This window comes from Panicum hallii, chromosome 6 (genome assembly GCF_002211085.1).
Source record: "Panicum hallii strain FIL2 chromosome 6, PHallii_v3.1, whole genome shotgun sequence".
NCBI lineage: Eukaryota > Viridiplantae > Streptophyta > Magnoliopsida > Poales > Poaceae > Panicum > Panicum hallii.
This window is the reverse complement of record NC_038047.1, coordinates 40,653,068-40,667,484: the sequence shown is the minus strand read 5'-3', so window position 1 is coordinate 40,667,484 and position 14,417 is coordinate 40,653,068. Positions and strand designations below refer to the sequence as shown.

The 14,417-nt window shown below is 40.7% G+C and overlaps 2 protein-coding genes across 4 annotated transcripts; both read left to right on the top strand.

Moving 5' to 3' along the window:
* Positions 1-43: 43 nt before the first annotated feature.
* Positions 44-3,931, top strand: LOC112897411 (probable bifunctional riboflavin biosynthesis protein RIBA 1, chloroplastic). Of its 2 annotated transcripts, none has more exons than XM_025965702.1 (7): positions 44-290; positions 755-1,159; positions 1,273-1,494; positions 1,726-2,051; positions 2,366-2,495; positions 2,936-3,232; positions 3,302-3,931. In XM_025965702.1, exons 2-7 carry the CDS (start codon positions 773-775, stop codon positions 3,569-3,571), a joined length of 1,632 nt encoding a protein of 543 aa, XP_025821487.1. In that variant the 5' UTR covers positions 44-290; positions 755-772; the 3' UTR covers positions 3,572-3,931. The 2 variants fall into 2 exon arrangements, with proteins under 2 accessions (XP_025821487.1, XP_025821488.1); XM_025965703.1 differs by having other exon boundaries at positions 74-290; positions 805-1,159; positions 3,302-3,925.
* Positions 3,932-4,658: 727 nt separating this feature from the next.
* On the top strand, positions 4,659-14,114 carry LOC112896798. Of its 2 annotated transcripts, none has more exons than XM_025964928.1 (19): positions 4,659-4,969; positions 5,497-6,034; positions 6,436-6,527; positions 8,435-8,599; positions 8,689-9,076; positions 9,163-9,281; positions 9,419-9,491; positions 9,567-9,778; positions 9,880-9,924; positions 10,001-10,082; positions 10,611-10,799; positions 11,364-11,467; positions 11,577-11,667; positions 11,886-12,017; positions 12,238-12,360; positions 12,660-12,830; positions 13,116-13,175; positions 13,258-13,452; positions 13,629-14,114. In XM_025964928.1, exons 1-18 carry the CDS (start codon positions 4,896-4,898, stop codon positions 13,390-13,392), a joined length of 2,793 nt encoding a protein of 930 aa, XP_025820713.1. In that variant the 5' UTR covers positions 4,659-4,895; the 3' UTR covers positions 13,393-13,452; positions 13,629-14,114. The 2 variants fall into 2 exon arrangements, with proteins under 2 accessions (XP_025820713.1, XP_025820714.1); XM_025964929.1 differs by having other exon boundaries at positions 4,661-4,969; positions 5,536-6,034.
* Positions 14,115-14,417: the final 303 nt, after the last annotated feature.

The window sequence follows — 14,417 nt, the reverse complement described above, 5'->3', positions numbered from 1 at the left end:
ACTCGGATCACACGGCCAGCGCTCTCCACGTCCACGGCGCGTACAGTCATCAGTTCGTCCCTTCGATCCTATCTACCGCCTTCTCGAGCGAGGAGCGACGTCCCCATCCGTCCCACTCCCACCTTCTGGAGTTCTGGTCGTGCTCGTGCCCCCACCGGCGCACCGCGAGGAGAGCTTCGCAATCCGCCGCGGCTTGTCTCGTCTCTCGCCAGGAATCCCCGCGCCGGCTGCGGAATTTCGCGGCCGGAGCAGCTCGTGAAAAAAATGGCCTCCACGGCGTCGTGCGCCCGGTGAGCCCCTCAACTCAGCCGACCTGGCTTAATTTTGCATTGAAACCGGTGTGGCGGGGTGGTTCGTGCGAGAGACCATGGGCTCGCTTCCGGAGAATGTAGTTTAACAGAAGGTCTTAGGGGTATCACCATAAGCGTGTCTTGACTCTTGAACAGTAAACCTGGGTGTACTGAAGTGAACTTTGGTATTGTGTTTGGAGCGAGTTAGGTATCCAATATTGGTTACGTTTTATTATAGCATCGGAGGGTTCTAGGGTCTGTCAGGCTCGAGCGTTAGCCCACATATCGCTGATCGGAAGTCAAATAGAAGCAGATGAGTGAAGTAGGAAGTCCATGGATAAATAGCTTGCTTCTTGTTTTGTTTCACTTGCCTGATTACACTCCCCTTGAACTTGGCTGAGGAAAAACAATTACCCCATTCATTTTCATTTATTGACAAAAGTTTGTATTATTTTTATCTTCAGATCCTATGTGCTTGTTTCATGACTCTGATGTTGTTCCTTCGGTTGAACAGCATCCATGGTAGGTACAGGACTTCTGGGTTGCCTTGTGATACTTCGCTTCTACCGACTGCTACGTCAAACAGTTTAAGGACAATCAGATCCATTCGCTTGGAAAATACCCACCAATTCAGAAACCTTCATGTATCTTATGCTGGGGGTGATTCATCAGAGAATGTTATTATAAATGGGAAGGCCAATCCATCTAATTCAGTTCAAGCAGATGTTGCTGCACTTGGGACCATTGCAGCTGATATGGCTCCTGTTGTTGATGGGTTTTCTGCTGATGATGATGAGCTTGACCTAGACAGCCCGACAGAGGGTTTCTCATCTATACCTGAAGCTATTGATGACATTCGTCAAGGAAAAGTACTCCCCCTTTTTCTCCTCAGAATTGCGTTTACTAGTATTTATGTGGTTATTATGCCAGGCAAGTCAATTCTGTTATATATATGAATTTCTAACTGAGTTTTATGTTGCAGTACGTCATTGTTGTGGATGATGAAGACAGAGAGAATGAAGGTGATCTTATAATGGCAGCATCAAAGGTCACACCTGAAGCTATGGCTTTTATAGTGAGGCATGGCACTGGGATTGTTTGTGTCAGCATGAAAGAAGAGGATCTGGAAAGGCTACAACTTCCTCTTATGGTGACGGCAAAGGAAAATGAAGAGAAACTGCGAACTGCCTTCACTGTTTCAGTAGTAAGAGTTTTTCCCTTTTAAGCACTCCTTTTTGGTAGAAAAGAACATTCAAATAAGTTCGTATTAATGGTAAAAGAGTGCAAGCTGTGCTGATTGTACTTTGGAAACAATAAACTAATGCAGCACGTTTTGAGCGAAAGCATTTTGCACGTAACAATGATCCTCCTTGATTGCATTTTGTACTTTATCCTTCTGTCTATAATCTTTCCCTGCTAAACATATGTATTTTAGGATGCCAAAGAGGGAACAACAACTGGGGTTTCAGCTAAGGACCGGGCAAACACAATACTAGCACTTGCATCTCCTAATTCCAAGCCTGAGGACTTCAACCGGCCAGGACATATTTTTCCTCTTAAATATAGAGAAGGTGGTGTGCTGAAAAGGGCTGGACATACTGAAGCATCAGTGGATCTTGCTATGTTGGCTGGGTTACCTCCTGTTGCAGTTCTTTGTGAAATTGTTGATGATGATGATGGCTCCATGGCTTTATTACCGAAACTGCAACAATTTGCTAAGAGGGAGAACCTGAAGATAATATCAATCGCAGATCTGATAAGGTTAGCTATATCTTGAATATTCAGGTAGCAGTTCTTTACAAGGATGAAATCCATGCTTGATTTAGATAAAACAATTATTATATACTTAATCCTGACAGTTGTATGACAAACAGTAAGTAAACCAGTTCATTTTTATGGGTATTTTGTATGTGTGCGCTAAAGATGTGTTTTCATTGTAAGTAGACCCATATTACAAAATTTTTTTGTGGAAAATAAAAGCTGCAATTGATGGATGATTATACTAGGATGCATAATGTTTTATGATACCCTACTTATTTATAAATCTATAAGCTGCAAATAATTCCCATCTGCAGATATAGGAGGAAGAGAGACAGATTGGTAGAATGTGTTTGTGTTACACCTTTGCAGTTGCAATGGGGATCGTTTAAAGCCTATTGCTATAGATCTCTTATTGATGGGATGGAACACATTGCCATGGTGAAGGTATGCATGCCTTTCCTCTCAAGAACAAAAGGTTATGCATGCCTTAGTAAATGTTATGTTCAGTAGAATCGTGGCTGCCATTAGAACGTCAGGTTTAAAAAGTTGCAACTTTGCAGTACAGCTTTCAAACTATGAAAAACAAGGACTTCATTGCATGGTGTAGAAAGGTAAAATAGCATGCAATGGACCGAAGGGTGTAAAATGCTGTGACCAAATGCTTCACATTGAAACTAATTGAAGTCCATCCATTATATCAGCCGAAGATCTGAATTTCTGATCCTGCAGTTATATCCATGATATGGCTTTACTTGCAGACAACCAAAAACATTTCCTGTGTTTATGAGTTTAGTGCCTATGTAAATGTGAAATATCGCCTAGTCTTTCTTTTCCTTTAGCACTAGGTTTGTAGTTTTAGAATGATTCGTTTCACTTGTATGCAGGGTGATGTTGGCGATGGCCAGGATATCCTAGTAAGAGTGCATTCGGAGTGCCTAACTGGTGACATATTTGGGTCTGCGAGATGCGACTGTGGGAATCAACTTGCTCTGGCAATGACCATGATTGAGAAAACTGGCCGGGGTGTAGTAGTTTATCTTCGTGGTCATGAAGGCAGGGGCATTGGGCTGGGTCACAAGCTTCGGGCTTACAACTTACAGGATGATGGGCGGGATACTGTTGAGGCTAACTTGGAGCTAGGACTGCCTGCTGACTCCCGGGAGTATGGTATAGGTGCACAGGTAAGATAACTTATTTGAGCTGTTTTCAGCTAGCTTCCGCTAGTACTGATTACTCTCTCTCCTATGCAGATACTACGCGACCTTGGTGTCAGGACTATGCGGCTGATGACTAATAACCCTGCGAAATACACTGGACTCAAGGGTTATGGTTTAAGTGTCCTGGGCAGAGTGCCGTTGCTTACACCGATAACCAATGAGAATCGGCGCTATATGGAAACGAAGCGACTAAAGATGGGGCATGTTTATGGAACCCGCCCTAGTGGTCATACAAGTGGCAGTTGCATGACTGATGATGGCGCGAAAGAGGAGGGCGGGCAAGAGCAAACTCCAGAAGCTTAACTGCATATATCCGTGTTACTTCTGGCAGTAAATAGAATCCCCAATTCCATTGCAATATCTTTTATCCTTCGCTGCTGCTCAAGTTTTGGTCTCGCAAGTCCTGTCAGTGTTGTTGAGGTTGATACCCAAACTACACCGTGGTTTGAGGAACTGGTGCAAGCATTCTCATGGAAAGTAAAGTAAAGGATATGCTCTCTTCGATTCTTTGATGCTTTTATTTATTTATTTTGGAGACAGTTGACGTATTCAGCTGTTGGACGTTTGTATGAGCGTAGTGACATTGTGTACCATACTGTTGTGTTCTGAAATGAACTTCGATGACTGCAGTATTTGGCACGGACATTTTCGGTTCAACGTTTATCCTTTGCATTGTGTCCTATCTGGTGGGTAGATTGCTCTTGCATTATGTCTGGAGGCTAGATGGACTGTCTTTCACAAATTGAATTCAAACTTTATCTTGGAGAACTGGATATTTTGTTTTATTTTTGAAAAACTAACTGGACACTATATGTGCATATGGATATTAATATTATGGACCTGGGTACATATAGACAGAGGTATTGGTTACCAAGACAGGATGTGGGCGTGATTACAAAATGTGTTAGGTCTGCAAGTTTCACTGTTGTTACTTGAGAAACAGAGCCTTGCTTCACGCACAAAAACAAACACACAACAGGGCACGTGCTCACAGCATCACACGCAAAGCCATAGAATTCAGACAAGTCACAGTACTACAGTCTCATACTCAAATCGCATCTCTCTGTAACATACGTGATCCTAATCTTTTTCTGCATGGTCTTCACTTAATGATGAAAGGATTGTACGAGATTGTTCTTCACTTAATAGAGCTGCAGCTGGAGTCGCCTTCACGGCAATAATAGAGTGAGCTCGTTACGATGCCAACTGCCGAGTGCCAACTGCCGAAGAAGAGGATGATCGGCTCAAAGAAAGAAGACCAGAGGTAATCAGAAAGAAACAGGGGGCGAGCGGACCGCGACGCCAAAACAGAATTGTCTAGTCGAGCGCCAAAAAAAAAAAAGGAAAAAAGGGCGACGCGAAATGGTCTGGTCCCCGTGAAGCGTCCCGGCAAAGGCACCGGTGGCCTCGTCCAGCGCCTATCGTTTCCGGGGCCCTCGCCTCTCCTCGCCCCTTGCTCCTCGCCTCCCCTTCTTCCTCGTCATCGCGCTCCTCCCCACCGCAAGCTTCACTCCCCATATAAACCCTATCCCCGTCCGCCCCCCGCCCTGCTGTCGCTTGTCGTGACGCCCCCCGGCCCGCTCCGGACCCACTGCCGCCGGCGAGACACCGCAGTAGCTGCCGCCCGATGGCGACCGCCATGGCGTCGCAGCCGCTTCACCTCCCCCTCGGCGCCGGCGCCGAGCCGAGGTGCACCGCCAGGTTGGTCCGACCGCTCTCCTATCCGCTTGCGCTGTTGATGGGCGCCACGATTCGGTGTTTGGCCGTTAACTCGTGGGCGGATGAATCGCGCTAATGTGTTGGTTGTAATCGAGAGGTTGGTTCAATTGGCCGTCGAATTGACGCGGATACGTGGGCGGTTTCCCGCTGGAGAACCGTGTCAATGTGTAGCCAGTTGCTTAGTTTGGCCATTTTCTGTGTAGCATTTCGGTCTCAGACACTGGAGCTTACAAATTGGAAATCTCTAGAACGGACTTGGGAGGATCGGGAATCGGGAATGGGGATGCTCTCTGTGTCTGATACACTGAGATTATTCTCTATGAATGACGTGACTCGATATACATCCAATTTGCTCTCACTTGTAATTAAGGACCGTTATCCTAGATGGTTGATTGCCTCTGGCTTGTATTGATTGGACTAGTTGATGGGACTCCTATGATTATCTATTGTGATACATTGATGGAAAGTTTCCATTCATGCTGTAGTTAAATTCATTTGCATTGTTTCAGGATCAGATCATTAATGGCTCAAAGGATTTGTGTTTGCAGCACATCGAAGGTTTACACTCTTGAGAAGGTATATGGGTTCAGATTTGTATGCAGAAGCATCATCGATCTGAAGAGTCAAAAATTCCATCCCCGCATTTCGAAGAGGAAGTGCCACTTGAGGAGCTCAACGCCAGAATGTGACAGGACCATTCACAGTGCTAGATGGTTGGAGTTTCGGAGACAAAAGGGAGTCTTCCAGAGAACTAGAAGGATAGTTCACATTATTCCTTTGGCTTCTAATGATGACGGAAACAGTGTATCTGTTAATGGAGCAACGCAAGTTGGTTCGGCAAGCAGCATGGAGGAAATAAGGCTGAAATTGAATAAAGCATTTCAAAGTGAAGATATCAGCAATGGACTTGTCCAGTCAATTCATGATGCTGCGAGGTCTATTGAATTGGCTTTCATAGAGCACAGCAAATCATCTAAGGGCTCTTGGTTTTCAAAGACATGGTTGGGTGTTGACAACAATGCATGGATAAAATCACTGTCTTACCAGGTAGAGTACTGAACTTTGCAGTCATTTGCCCCTGTTCTTCACATGGAGAAACGGAGGAATGTTTGCAGTCATTTCTATCACACCATTTTCAAATTTTTGACACTATATTAACATATTATTAAAATCATTCACCCACAAAAAAAATTTATTGTAAATATTAGGTTTCTATTGTTCCTTAAAAGAAACATAAATTTCTCTTGGATTTTTATTATTATGTGTTAATATGCTGCCTATAACCAGTTTAGAGCTAAGCACCACAACTGAACTTGTTTGTCTGGATGATTCTTAGTTCTTACAAGAAATCTTCAATATACTTTATTGTAGTTGTGCCCTGCAGGGTCCAGAATTCCTGCAAGATACATATTTTCTATTCACTGAAATCTTACAGAAGATGTTTGCAGGCTGCTGTAGACTCATTGTTGCAAGCAGTTATCGATGTTTCATCTCGCGGGAATGGCAGAGATAGAGATATTAATGTATTTGTTCAAAGGAGGTCTACCTTCTAGCGATTTCCTTTGCCTTCATGTCTTATTGCTTAAATGTGTTTTTGTAGCAGATTAATTTGTTTCTAAGTCCATTGTACCCCTTGCGTTGAAGTTTGGTGGGAGCAAATTTCTATTCTAAAAGTTCCTTTCCATCTAAAATGATAATAACACATAAGATTGAAGTATGCCTTTCATGTGTGCCATGTGGCGTCTCAAATATCGAAATGGTGTCAATCAGAGCTTGTAAACGCTATAACTTTCTGGTCCTGCGTTGCAATGCATATGGACCATGGCGTTTGTAACTGGAACTCTTAAGAAAAGATTTAAGTATGCCTTTTCATTTGTTGGCCGATTAGTTTCATGTTATGGGCAGCCAGATGGCCTCTCTAGGGTTGGGCCGGTGCATGACTGCTACAGTAACATCATGCCCTCTTCCTCAGGGTTAGGGTTAGTTAGTGATAAGATCAATAGATTAGATATCTTTCTTAGAAGTCAAGTAAACCCCCTACATAAAGAGGGGATTTGTAACAATCAAAGCAAGAAGCAATCAATCTAGTTCCCATCTTGTGCTCATCCCTCTCATCTATGACATTTTAGAAGAAATTTGGATTCTAATTGGAAATTTTCTCTTAGCAAGAAACAAAGTTACTGCTGAGGCCTATCTTACTATTACTAATTGGAGGCTCCTTTTGAAGCCTCCACGTGAAGCCACCTAGGATCCTAGGTGGTCACTCTAAAAACTAGAGAAATCCTAGAGATTCTCATAAAAAACAGAAACATCCGGCAATCAATCCGACAACTCTAATCATAATAGCCATTGGATCTGTTATCTTTTCGAAAAAATTACCCACCTCTACCATTATGAAAATAGGCTAATGTAACCCCCTAAACATGTATCTAAATTACCTACCTCTGCCATTATAAAAATAATGTCAAATAACCCCCTAAGTTTGTATATAAATTATCTAATTATGTCATTATTAAAAGTTAAAGTAACTCCTAAATCTGAATCTAAGTTATATAATTATAACAAAATCTTAAAGTGCACCAATATAAAATTCTAAATTACTATGTCTGCCATTATTAATATATTATTTATGTTATTGCTTATATAAAAATACTACCCATGGTGCGTGTCATCTATGGGGAAGATATAAGAATACCAATTTTTATGTTGTTCACATAGCTTAAACAGATGGTTCAATTAAATACATATGGAGGTGTGATACAAAGTGAAAAATATTGTTACTAACTAAACATATTACAACTAGATAATGATGAGTATTTATCTTTAGAGTATTGTACGTTAGAATATTTAATAGATGAAAGAGAGAATGTGATAGATAATTATAATTATTAACTATAAGTCTTATTTTTATATTAATTCTAATTAGCCCGTGTGGGAGCACGGGTCGATAGGCTAGTAGTGCTAAGTTGTAGCTGCATTTCATTGATTCAGAAGTAGACCAAACTGGCAAACACACAGAACTAATAAAGTATTGATGACAAGAGTGTAAAGATAATATGTGGTTAGTGGAGTGATATTAAATTATTATTGATATGAAGGTCTTGGTGCCGTGGTTCTATTCATGCTAGTACATATAGTTAGCCAATAGAGTTTTTAAATGTCTTTCATATGCTAATTTAACATGCAAACTTCTAGCAAAGCTAGGCATTAGGTATAATATTATTTATCATGATGCCAACTAAAATGTATGTTGTTTTCATAGTTCATTTAGATTTTGGTTGGTTTGGTAGCTGCATAAATAAATGAAGATGAATCTGTATCTTCTTCATATTGATTCTTTTTTACTCGTAGCATGTTCAAGTGACATTGGATTGATGCTCTGTATTATGATTTACTCGATAGAGCTTTTCTTGGGTGTCTATTCAGTGATATTTTACTTTATTGCAGTTTGTCCCGCCTGCTCAACCCCCTCGAGAGTGTTATCAAGAATGAATTGTCAAAGAGGGAACCTACATTGTATGAATGGTATTCATCCAGTCAAAATCCTTTGGTTGTGAGACAATTTGTAAACATTTTTGAAAGTGATCCACTGTTTAACTCTGCAACAGCAATGTAAGTTCCCTGTATTCTTTAGACAATAAAATGCTCACAGGCAGTAACTAGTCCAAGACTCATGGATATTTTCTCTTGTTTGCTGTCAGATGCTGTGAAGGTGAGAAGATGAATACTAGTGAAAGTGACCTTTCTCTGCTTATGCTAGGTTTGATCTGTCTTGCTGCAATCACAAAGCTTGGATCAGCAAAAGTTTCTTGTCAACAATTCTCTTCAATGGTACCTGATACTATTGGTCGATTCATGGATATGCTTCTTGAATTTGTCCCTCTAAGTAAAGTGTATAAGTTAACGAAAGATATTGGGCTTCAGAGAGAATTTTTGCATAATTTTGGTCCTCGTGCTGCTGTTCCTAAACTTACTAATGATCATGGTCTTGAGATATCATTTTGGATTGATCTGGTTCAGAAACAGTTACTTCGTGCTCTTGATCGCGAAAAGATATGGTCAAGACTGACAACAAGTGAAAGTATTGAGGTTGAAACTAAAAATGATCTATTTATAGTCATAGAAACCTCTTCCTTAGCTGCAAATTTGATATAGTTATTTATTTCTTGTTACAGGTTCTGGAAAAGGATCTTGCAATATTTGGTTTTTTCATTGCTTTGGCCAGAAGCACACAAGGGTACTTGTCTTCCAATGGTCTTACTGATTTGGATGATTCACTCAATGGTATTGTAAGGTATGATCTATGTGAATGTAGATTTTTGCATTTTCTCAATGAAACCATGTTTCAGTTAATAAGAAGCTTTAACGTACCAGTTTAATTGCCTAAATATGATTCACTGTATACTGTTTAATGAGCTTATAATAATCCAGGTATCTTATTGGTGGGAGTGTATTGTATTATCCACAGTTGTCTTCGATTAGTTCATATCAGCTGTATGTGGAGGTCAGTATGCTGGCAGTGTACTGAGCTTTTAATGCTACTCAGCATTCCGTGTTCATATGTCTTTCTCACCTTCAGGTAGTCTGTGAAGAGCTTGAGTGGCTTCCTTTTTACAATAATGATGTTCCAAGTGCAAAAACTGATACTGAAGGTAGAGAAGAAGTGTCTAAAGGAGAAGTAATATCAAGAGTCTTAAATGTATGCTCTTATTGGATGACTAGTTTTATAAAGTACAGCTCATGGCTTGAGGACCCTTCAAATGTGAAGGCAGCAAAATTTCTGTCTAAGGGGTAGGTCAATATTCAGTCATGATGATGATTATCTTGCTCTTTTGTGCAGATATGGGTATGTGAGTACTGATTAATTTTCTACTTAATGTTCAAAATTGTAGGCATGCCATGTTGAGTGACTGCATGAAGGAGATTGACATATCAAAGTAAGAATTGAGCAGGAGGTTGCACTATTTGTTCTCCTAACTCAGTAGATTTATTTATTTGCTAAACCTGTTGTAGAAATAATATGTCAAAAGGCCGAGGCTTGCCAGAATCTGAAGAAGACTTGGATACTGGGACAGAGTTAGCTTCCTTTGACAAGGTATTTATTGTGGAATGCTTTTTAGAATTGCTAATATATTTTCATGATTTTACACATTCGAACAAAAGTATGTTCTATAATACTATTGATATAGTTCTTAGTGTATTTAACACGTGTATGCCAAAGGTGTTAACGGTAACTATAAAATGTTGTCTACGCCTCCACAAAAATTAGAGACGTCCTTATAGCACCGACTATATGTGCCCTTCAAACCTCTAAGAGAAATCTCTTATCTAAGAGATAGCGTGTGTCGTACACTCTCCTAGTCTGCTTTACCTATGATTTTGCTGATGTGGTAGATGATTGAGGTGGCACTATTGTACATGCCCTTAGATGTACTGGAAGATCTACTTGAGTAAAAGGAAAAGGATGGATAATTGCATATATGGTGGACGAACTTAATTTGGGAATTAAATCCATTTTGCATATGTGGAGTGCTTATTTTAAGTTTATGATGATAATTGCCTCTAAAATAGACGCTATCCCCAGTTGGTAAAATGTTGTTGAAATTGGTTTCAATCATTGCAGTCACTTGAAAGTGTTGAGGAAGCTTTGGTTAAGTTAGAAAATTTGCTTCAAGAATTGCATGTTTCCAGTTCCAACTCTGGTAAGGAGGATCTAAAGGCTGCATGCTCTGATCTTGAAATGATAAGGAGACTGAAGAAAGAAGCTGAGTTTCTTGAGGCATCCTTTCGAGCAAAAGCAGAATATCTGGAGGTGACCTTTATTGGTTTGCTTTTGTTTCAGTACCTTTCAGCCACGCATGATGCTTCTAAGAAAGCATAGCCGTGCGTTAATATGATTCTCTGATCTCATTGCATTGGGAAGAACGTTTTATGGATTTCCAGTGCACTCCACCTGTCATGGGCAGTGCACCAGGATACTGGCACACATGAACACCTACTTGGATTTACTGTAGCACATGGTTTGCGTAAATTTTCTTCTGTTATTATCTTAACTAAGCTTGGATCTTTTTCATTGCATTGGTTAGTGATAGCATTGCATCAGTTGCATCTCTTTTCAATTAAGCAATGAGAACTCAATCTAATTTTCTCACTGACATTTGTCATTCTCATCTTAAGTCCTATTTTCTTATGCCAAGCAGCTGTCACATCAGTCTATCCTCCCAGTGCTGTTTGCATTATAATGATCTAAGATCATCACATGCATAATGTATCAGTTGGCAACACTACACCCCAAACTGTATAGTTTATTGCATTACGGTTGGCACTAGAATTGGTTTACAATCATGATAATGTGCTATTTTTTATGGTTCATTAGGCTGATGCAAGTAGCGGACCAGTATCTCCTACTTCAGAGGAAGGACGTGGAAAGACAGGTAGCAGGACCAATGATACTGCAGCACCACAAAAATCAGGAAGCAGGTGGCATTCTCTTGTAATTAATTGCCTATACATGGTTGTGATATCTTCTGCGGTTTGGTTTCAGGGTATTGAATAGACCTGCTCAGTGGTTTCTTATTTCTCTTGTCAGGGTGGATAATAAACGCCGTCCGTTTTGGGACTTCTTTGGTCGGTCTTCGGGAAACAAAGTTGAGCCAGCTCTTCAAATTGCAGATCAGGATGTATGGATGCTGTACTGTATATTTGTTTTGTGCATTTAAGAATACATCAGCATCTAGCGTAAAGTGGTTTATAAAATGCATCCCTGACAGCACTGGCCATGGCTTTAATTAATTACTGAAAATTAATTCTGATCTTCAGAAGAATACCATTAAATTTTATCTCATAAGATGTTGCAGCATACTCCTAATCTGACAAGATTATCCATATTTTGCTGAAGGGCACTGTTGCCAATGTGGAGAAGAAAAACATGGAGTCAAATGACATATTCCGCTTTGAACAGCTGAGGCGTGAGCTGATCGAGTTAGAAAAGCGAGTGCAGAAGAGTGCAGATGATGCTCAAAAGGAGGAGGTATGCCTGTTTAAAGAATTTTGAAATAGAAAACTACACGTTCTACAGAATCTGAGTGAACATTTGGAATGGGAGATCAGCAATGCTATGAGATTAATTGCACTCTTTTTTGTTGTTAGCTGTTGTTTTCTGGCTGCAGTTTTAACCATAATGGATGGTGTCACTGGTACATTTTTTTTTTCTGAAAGAACTCTCTGTTCAGTCAAGTCCTGTTTTCCAGGAGATGGGTGTTGCAGACGGAACAACTGCGCCGTCACCTGTTGCATCAGTGCCTTCCGGTGAGGCTAGCAAGAAAGAAAATGTTATAACTAAATCAGTGGAGAAGGTCAAGGAGACTACAACGGTATGGCCATCTAAACTTAAGATCCCATAGCAAGTAAGAAACACATGTAGCGTATACCATCAGAAAAAGTTGGAAACCGTTGTTCATTAATTTTATCAGCTTTACAAAGCTTTTCTTCTTCTGTTGTATCTCATGATAATGACGCTTGAAGGAGTCCATGGTATCATTGCGAATGGTTATAGTAGGGATTGAATAATCCAGTTAACTCTATCGAAGAGCCTTTTGCCATCCAATGGAGCTCATCACAATATTTACTTAGTTCCATTCCTCTCATTTCTTATTTATACTTTTCTGCACAGACTGTGGTGCAAGGGACACAACTCCTAGCAATTGATACAGGAGCTGCTATGGGTTTGCTGAAAAGAGCTCTTATTGGGGATGAACTAACTCAGAAGGAAAAGCAGGCTCTTCAAAGAACCCTGACAGATTTGGCATCTGTTGTTCCTATAGGAATACTCATGCTTTTGCCAGTGAGTCTTTCTTGTACTTGTATTTTTGCTTCTTAAACAAATAGAGGACTTACAGGCCCACTTTATCATTTCATTTAATTTGGGTGGAGTAATCCTGTTAACGTTTTACCTTATCTGTGTGGACTCTGGACAACCTAGACTATTCTTGGTGTCCGAATCACCATGATCAAGTATTTTATTCTGTGTCGAAGAGTGACATCAATCATATACTCTGACCTACGAAATAGCATTAGTGTAAATGTATTTGGTGTTAAGAGCATTGTGACAATTGCTTTTGTGTCCCAGGTTACTGCAGTTGGTCATGCTGCTATTTTGGCCTTCATCCAGAGATATGTGCCTTCAATGGTATGTAGTTTGTGATCCCGCTTCTTCCACGCTGTGACAATTTTATATAATAATTTCTATTTGTGTATTTGTAATTGTGTAGATCCCATCCACATATGCTCCCGATAGGTTAGATCTCCTCAGGCAGCTCGAAAAGGTGAAGGAAATGGAAGTTGCTGAAGGCAGCAGCGAAGATTTATTGGAGACAGTTGGTTCGAGAACCGAACAAGTGGAATAAGCTGACCATGTACAGGTGGACATGATTATACTCCTTAGCTTACGATCTTTCCTGTAAAGTGTAAGTGCATATGGCTGCTGCCTTTCCTTTTTCGTTTTCTATGTACATGTGTTGCTCCCCTCTTTAGCTCTAATACGGAACAGCTCAAGCATAGACATATGGCACGTGAACACCTATATCTTTTTTCCCCCTCTAATTATTTGGTTACCATCTTAATCATGTTTGCTTTTTTATAGTGTTTCGGAACAAGGCGTTTGAGGGGTTTATTTCATTTAAGAGATTCTTTGAATGACATACTTCTGGAAACAAGACTGCAAGGCTATGCAAATAACCGATCGTTGCATCGAGAAATCGGAGGAAGATCCTTCCAAGAGCTGCACTTTTGTAGGCTGTATCCATACTTCCAGAGCATACATGGGCGCTCCATGCCCCCCTTCAACATAGAAGAGGATGAATGTCCAAGTTACTCCTGGACAGTGTTTATTTAGGGTAGATATTTTGATAGAGGTTTGTGTATCTAGCTGATATGATGACCACCACGTTTTCCTCTCTCATTTACCCTCCACTGGGAAAAAGAAAAGAAAACCCGGTAACCTTGTTTTTTAGGAATCGAGGGGAATGACCACCTGCTTTTCCTGTACCCTCTAATGCTCAAGTTCAGTGACCTGGAGTTAATGGCCAAGTTTTCGTGAGCAAGGTGTGGAGATATTGGTAGTGTTTAACACCCTAGTCGTCGAGTCTCGAACAAATTTGTCTCACGTTACCCTGTAAATACGCCTCTGCATTGTCTACTGTGTTACGACTGTGATTTGACGTCGAGGCCTTTGGTCATCGCATGGTTCGACACGGCCCGTACGTGCTTTGAAGATATCGTATAGTTACCCTGTACCTACGCCTACGGCGATGAAGAAGCATCACAGGACGTGGCCTACACTCTGGTCCAGTCAATGCTGAAACTTTAGCGTCTCAATTGATACCCGTAACGTAAGGCCGTAATCCCTTGTCATGAGGGCTTGATGCTTAAG